The sequence below is a fragment of the Acanthisitta chloris genome, unplaced genomic scaffold (genome assembly GCF_000695815.1).
Source record: "Acanthisitta chloris isolate BGI_N310 unplaced genomic scaffold, ASM69581v1 scaffold35009, whole genome shotgun sequence".
Lineage (NCBI taxonomy): Eukaryota > Metazoa > Chordata > Aves > Passeriformes > Acanthisittidae > Acanthisitta > Acanthisitta chloris.
This window is the reverse complement of record NW_008693693.1, coordinates 14,815-21,119: the sequence shown is the minus strand read 5'-3', so window position 1 is coordinate 21,119 and position 6,305 is coordinate 14,815. Positions and strand designations below refer to the sequence as shown.

Below are 6,305 nucleotides of genomic sequence, written 5' to 3'. Positions count from 1 at the left end.
AAACTGCCATGGCGGCATGGAGCTGGTGTGCTGGATGTCAGTGCAGAGTTTGAGGGCAAGGCAATGACTCCTGCTCCCACCAGCCTAGATTTTCTCCAGTGTGAGCAAAGTGCCCACAGTCTTGTCTGCACAGAAACTCAGAGTAGGGTGCTCCCCAGAGATCCTCAGCCCCAAATGGTGACTAATTCCCCTCACCCACCTTTGCTTCCTCCAGAATGGGCTGAATGCCTTGCACCTAGCCTCCAAGGAGGGCCACGTGAAAATGGTTGTGGAGCTGTTGCACAAGGAGATCGTTTTGGAGACAACGACCAAGGTGAGGACAAGGGAGTCTGGCCACATTAGTCACAGCTCCTCACCCTGCCATTGCTGCCAGACACACTGGCAATAGCTAAACAGTGAATAATGCTGGTTACTGTCAGCCCCCAGAGGGGCTGTGCCAGTGGCAGTGCTGCTGGGCTCTGGGTTCAGCACAGCCAAAGCCATGCTGGGGATCTCCAGGTGGGTGGGAGGTTCCTCTCCACCATGGGGGCCACTGTGAGCTTGAGAGGGGAGTAACATAAAAAATAACACATGCTACGTCTGTCTTACTAACATTTCCTCCCCGCCTGGGCTGCTGGCTCTGGTTAGCCCTCTGCTCTGGGGCAGCCCCCGCATGCTGCAGCACTTGAGATGGCCTCGGTACCATTGTCACAAGCCTGGAGAGCGCTGGTGCTCCATAAATAACATCTTGCATCACCACAGTGGGGTGTGGTTCTTGCTTGATGACGAAAAAGACAGTGGCACAAGCAAGCAGGGCTGACAAATAAGCAGCCTTGAGCACCGGCCGAAGGGCTGCAAGAGCAAGAGGAAGCCTCACTTTCCACCTCCCTAATGCTCTTGCAGGGTTCTGGACATGGAGCAGTCTGGCATTCTGCTGCACCACCCAAAGACACAAATCTGAAGAGCCTGTGTCTGCATTTTCCAGCCTGCTTGTCATCCCTTAGGTCTGCTGGAATGCCTTGGCTACCAGGGTGCACACTGCAGTTTTGCCTGAAGACTGCCAGCTCAGCTTCCCCATCCTCCCTGCCCTCCTCATCTCTCAGTGCCGGAGATGCACAGTGCCTGACAGTGCATACAGCTTTTGCTGCCAATAACTTCATGGGAGAGATGAAATCACTCTCTTCCCTGGCCAGTAAATGGGAAGGGTGGCTGGCTGGCCTATGGCAGGGATGGGACATGGATCGAGGACTGCATGGCCCCTCATAGGCTTTCCTGGCCAGCTGCTCTGTTTGCATGCCTGTTAGAACATCAGGCCCGACTTTCTCTGGCATCCTGGGCTGCTTCAGCCCCTGAGCAATGCCTTGTGGTGTTTTTCAGAAAGGAAACACAGCCCTGCACATTGCTGCCTTGGCTGGACAACAGGATGTGGTCCGGGAGCTGGTGAACTATGGGGCTAATGTCAACGCGCAGTCACAGGTAGGGTGACCTGGTCTGGGATGGGAAAGGCACACGTCATGCGTGATGATGGTGCCCTCATGGTGAGAACTATGCCCAGCATGGGCACTTCAGCATCCCTTTGCAGTTTCTGTTTGGGGGCAAGGACTGCTCTACCAGACTCCTGAAAGGAGTGTGCAAATGGTGTGTAGGGAGTCTTGAGGCATATGGGGAGAACAGCATGGTCTCTGCTGGGGGAGTCCCTGGCAACACACACAAGCATGCTGAGCTCATCCTGGGAGGACTCATGGCCAGTGCCTCCCTGGCACAGCCATGAGACCTCCAGCAACTCCTGCAACTCCACGCACTGTGCCTCCTTTGTTCTCTTCCTTGGATCTGGTGGGGCTGCAAGCTCTTTGAGTTTTGCCTGGTGGGAGAAATGTCTCTGAACTAGGGAGAGTAGTGGTAGTGAGCAGAAGGCAGTGTCTCCTGGGTTAACTCTTATGAATTATTGCCTGTTATTTTCTGGAGCTGTTGAGCTCCAGCTCTGGATGTGTGAAGCTCCACCACTGCTAGTTTTTCTCCTTTTCTGCACCAACACTGGGGTGCTTTTGCCCCAGTTCACTGAGCTGGGGGTGTGGGTGTTGATGGGGTGTAGGTCTGCAAGAAACTTGAGAAACTTGAGGAAGAGTTGTGTTGATGTGCATGGCCCTGTGTTTGCAGAAAGGCTTCACACCTCTCTACATGGCAGCACAGGAGAACCACCTGGAAGTTGTGAAGTTCTTGCTTGAAAATGGAGCCAACCAGAATGTAGCCACAGAGGTGAGATCCTTGGGGAAGAGCCTATGGCCCTGCTTGTGAGGGTTGCTGTGGTATGTGTTGGGTGCTGCCATAGCTCCTTGGCTCTCCCCCTCTCACCTGCCTCTCCTCAACAGGATGGCTTCACGCCACTAGCCGTGGCTCTGCAGCAAGGGCATGAGAACGTGGTTGCTCACCTTATCAACTATGGGACGAAGGGTAAGGTCCGCCTGCCCGCCCTGCACATTGCAGCCCGCAACGATGACACTCGCACAGCTGCTGTGCTGCTGCAGAATGACCCCAATGCTGATGTCTTATCCAAGGTGTGTGGTTTTCCCATCCTGCCTCTGGGAGCTCTCCCACATCCCCAGGGAGAACAGCAGCTTGGTATGCTGTATTTATCCGTCCTTTCAGCAGGGAGCATGTGTCTGGCTGGGCTGATCCCTCCTTCTTTCCCCTAGACTGGATTCACCCCCTTGCACATTGCAGCCCACTATGAGAATCTCAGTGTGGCCCAATTACTGCTGACCCGTGGAGCCAGTGTCAACTTCACACCCCAGGTGAGTGCAGAGAGGGAATCTGCTGGGGCTGGTGCTGCTCCAGCACCAGAGGAGGATGCTGTGCCTCCTATCCATTTAGGTGCCAGGGTATGCTGGAGAGGTGGGACCATGCAGAAGGTAGCATGGGCTACCTGAGACTTGCAATTAATAAGCAGCATGAGCCTATGTCTTCCTTCTGTCAGATGCAATCATGCATCCCTGAAAGCTTTTGGGGTCCAGGCCAAGGGAAATCTGGTGCTGTTGCTGCAGGACAGAGCTCATGCCCCTGCAGTTGGGGTGCCTTTTCCAGAACCATGGCTGCAGCCCAGTCCATGAGCTGGAATTTTCCTGCAAGATCTGTGTAGCTTCTGTCCTCAGCCTTTAGCTATGCAGCCCTCTTAAACAAGCCGTTCCTCTGTACCATCCCTGGGCAGGGATGTAGCTCTCCCTGTCCTCTCTCCTTTCCTTGTCCTTTTCCTCCTTGAAAGAGAGTGGGCTATTCTCTCTAACAGACTGCTGTTCCTTCTGACAGAATGGGATCACTCCCCTGCACATAGCCTCCCGCAGGGGCAACATCATCATGGTACGGCTGCTGCTGGACCGTGGGGCCCAGATCGAGACAAGGACCAAGGTGAGAGCACTTCTGAACACGGTCCATCTGGACATGGGCTGTCTCTGTCCCTGAGCTCCTTGTGCCTAGTGCTTACCTTGCAGACATCTTGCTGGGGTTGTAGGGGAAGGTCTCTGGTGCACTAAGGGAATGGACCAGATTTTTTCGCTGGTGCCTGTAGAGGACAGGGGAGACTGCATAGCTACAAGGGTGTGCCCTGGGGTGCTGAGGGCAGGCTCAGTTTTGCCTTATTTTGAAAACAAATCTGAAGTCCCTGTTACTCCTCTGCCTGAAGGAACCCTGCTTTTCTGTGCCGTGCTGAGACCTTGAACCCCTCTCTCTCCCCAGGATGAGCTGACCCCTCTCCACTGTGCAGCACGCAATGGACATGTGCGAATTGCAGAGATCCTCCTGGACCATGGGGCTCCCATTCAAGCCAAAACCAAGGTACCGATGTGACTTGATGGGGCTGCGCTTGGTGCCAGGTCCCAGGGCAACACAGGGTGGGTAACAAGCTGTGCACGGTTGGTTGCTAGATGCCACCTGTGGCTGGGTTGGGGATTTTTTGGCCTGACGAGGGGTAAGGAGCTTCCTGACCTACTTGGCCCTAGCTATAGCCCCTTGCCTGAGAGCTTCATGCTTCAAAGGGACCAGTCCTGAGGAAGGGATGATGTGGGGACAGCCTGCCCCATGGCAGCAGCTCTTCAGGCCCTGCCCTCCACTTGGCATTGCTCCCCTGTAAGTCTCAGCGAGGGATTTCAGGGTTCCTCTCTGGTAGCACCCTGGAGAACAAGCTGAGTCTTCTGCTGCAAAGCTGTAGGTGGAGGTGCAAGGCAGGGGCTGGATGGGATGCCTGGTCCCCTTCCTGGCCCAGCCCTGATACCCTACTCTGTGGTTGCAGAATGGCTTGTCGCCAATCCACATGGCAGCGCAGGGTGACCACCTGGACTGCGTGCGCCTGCTCCTGCAGTACAGCGCCGAGATCGATGACATCACCCTGGACCACCTAACACCACTGCATGTGGCTGCACACTGTGGGCACCACCGTGTGGCCAAGCTGCTGGTGGAGAAAGGGGCCAAGCCCAACTCCCGAGCCCTGGTGAGTGAGGAGGGGCAAGCAGGGTTGGGCTGGAGGAGAGAGAGAGTGTTCCTGCAAATGATGGTCCATATCTCTGTCTGCAGAATGGCTTCACGCCCCTCCATATTGCCTGCAAGAAGAACCACATCCGTGTGATGGAGCTGCTGCTGAAGACAGGTGCCTCCATTGACGCTGTCACAGAGGTAGGTGGGCTGAGCCCAGCCTCAGGTCTCCTGCTGCTGCCTGTACTGAGTGGGCAGCGTGGCAGGAGATGATGGCCCTGTTGCTTTTGATGGTCCCCAGGAACCCTTCTTAGAGCTCTTTGCAGCTCAGGACCCATTGAGCCTGGCAGCATCTCCCTGCAAAGCAGAGGGATGCAAGGGAAGGCAGCAGCTCTCTGTGTTCCCCCTGCACTTACCTGCCAGGTTACTGGGGCAGGCTGGAGACCCAGATTTTGCCTCTGTGCTGGAATGTGCCCTGGGGAGAGGGAGAAGGGGGCAGAAAGAGATGCTGGCAAGGCCATCAGCCTCATCTTGGCTCCTGGCCCCTTTTTCTTCACAGTCTGGCCTCACCCCTCTGCATGTGGCTGCTTTCATGGGGCACCTGCCCATTGTCAAGACCCTGCTGCAGCGTGGAGCCTCTCCTAATGTGTCCAATGTGGTGAGTCTCACCCTGGCTTGGGCTTTGGGAGCTTAGCATGTTGTGGGCCAGCAGGGTGTGGGAACTGCCCAGGTCCTGCACTCCTCTGTTCACTTGCACAGTGCCTGGTGCTGTCTGCTTTGTGCTGGCAGGAGGAACCAGCAGGGGCCAGACAAGGTTGTAGGCACTGCTCTCCTCTGCATGGAGCAGAGGAACAACTGCAGGAAGGTATATCCCCTCCTTTGACCTCACCACTTTATCCTGTCCTTGGTGCAGAAAGTGGAGACACCCCTACATATGGCAGCCAGAGCTGGGCACATGGATGTGGCAAAGTACCTGCTGCAGAACAAAGCCAAAGCCAATGCCAAGGCCAAGGTAAGTACAGAGCAAGTGTGTGATAGTCAGTTCTGGTAACAGCTGATGCTGGCTTTTTTGCTCTCACCTGCCCAGAGCCAAGCCTGCCAGGGGCTGTGCAACAGCAGGAGCAGGGGACCACTTTGACACGGCAAGAATGGACTGGTCCAGGTCTGCCTTAACAGCTGCTTTGCCTCCCTCACAGGATGACCAGACTCCTCTGCACTGTGCTTCACGCATTGGCCACACTGGCATGGTCAAACTCCTGTTGGAGAGCAATGCCAACCCCAACCTGGCCACCACAGCAGGGCACACACCTCTGCACATCACTGCCAGAGAGGGGCATATGGACACAGCCCTGGCCCTGCTGGAGAAGGGGGCCTCACAGACCTGCATGACCAAGGTAGGCCACTGTGGCCACTGCCACAGAAAGCATCACCCAGCCGGGCCAAGGCTCGGCAGGCTTGGTGGCACAGTGTACCTGTCGCAGGAGGGGCGACCTCCTCCTGTGTCACAGCATGCATCAGTGCTCTCCTCATCTCTGCCACCCTGTGATGGGCTGCCTTTCTCCTCAGAAAGGATTTACCCCTCTCCACGTTGCAGCCAAGTATGGGAAGGTGGATGTGGCAGAGTTGCTGCTGGCACATGACGCTCACCCCAATGCAGCAGGGAAGGTGAGTGCTGCTTCTGCAGCAGTGGAAGGAGTGGAGTAGTATGGGGAGAAGCTCTGTCTCACCTGTCTGTACCCTCTCCCCCTCTGCAGAATGGCCTGACCCCACTGCACGTGGCTGTGCACCACAACAACCTGGAGATTGTCAAGCTGCTGCTTCCCAAGGGGAGCTCTCCACACAACTCAGCCTGGGTAAGGCTGGGC

At 56.0% G+C, this 6,305-nt stretch overlaps 1 protein-coding gene across 1 annotated transcript in view; it reads left to right on the top strand.

Annotated features, from left to right (window-relative positions):
• ANK1 (ankyrin 1, erythrocytic) overlaps window positions 1-6,305 on the top strand; it is a gene marked incomplete at its 3' end in the record, with an annotated part of 52,361 nt that overhangs the window by 31,349 nt on the left and 14,707 nt on the right. Inside the window, exons 3-16 of the mRNA XM_009083156.1 lie at window positions 215-313; window positions 1,357-1,455; window positions 2,137-2,235; window positions 2,349-2,534; window positions 2,673-2,771; window positions 3,283-3,381; window positions 3,709-3,807; window positions 4,262-4,459; window positions 4,543-4,641; window positions 5,000-5,098; window positions 5,354-5,452; window positions 5,637-5,834; window positions 6,007-6,105; window positions 6,195-6,293. Of these exons, the coding sequence (XP_009081404.1) occupies window positions 215-313; window positions 1,357-1,455; window positions 2,137-2,235; window positions 2,349-2,534; window positions 2,673-2,771; window positions 3,283-3,381; window positions 3,709-3,807; window positions 4,262-4,459; window positions 4,543-4,641; window positions 5,000-5,098; window positions 5,354-5,452; window positions 5,637-5,834; window positions 6,007-6,105; window positions 6,195-6,293 (1,671 nt within the window). The remainder of the gene's footprint in view (window positions 1-214; window positions 314-1,356; window positions 1,456-2,136; window positions 2,236-2,348; window positions 2,535-2,672; window positions 2,772-3,282; window positions 3,382-3,708; window positions 3,808-4,261; window positions 4,460-4,542; window positions 4,642-4,999; window positions 5,099-5,353; window positions 5,453-5,636; window positions 5,835-6,006; window positions 6,106-6,194; window positions 6,294-6,305) is intronic.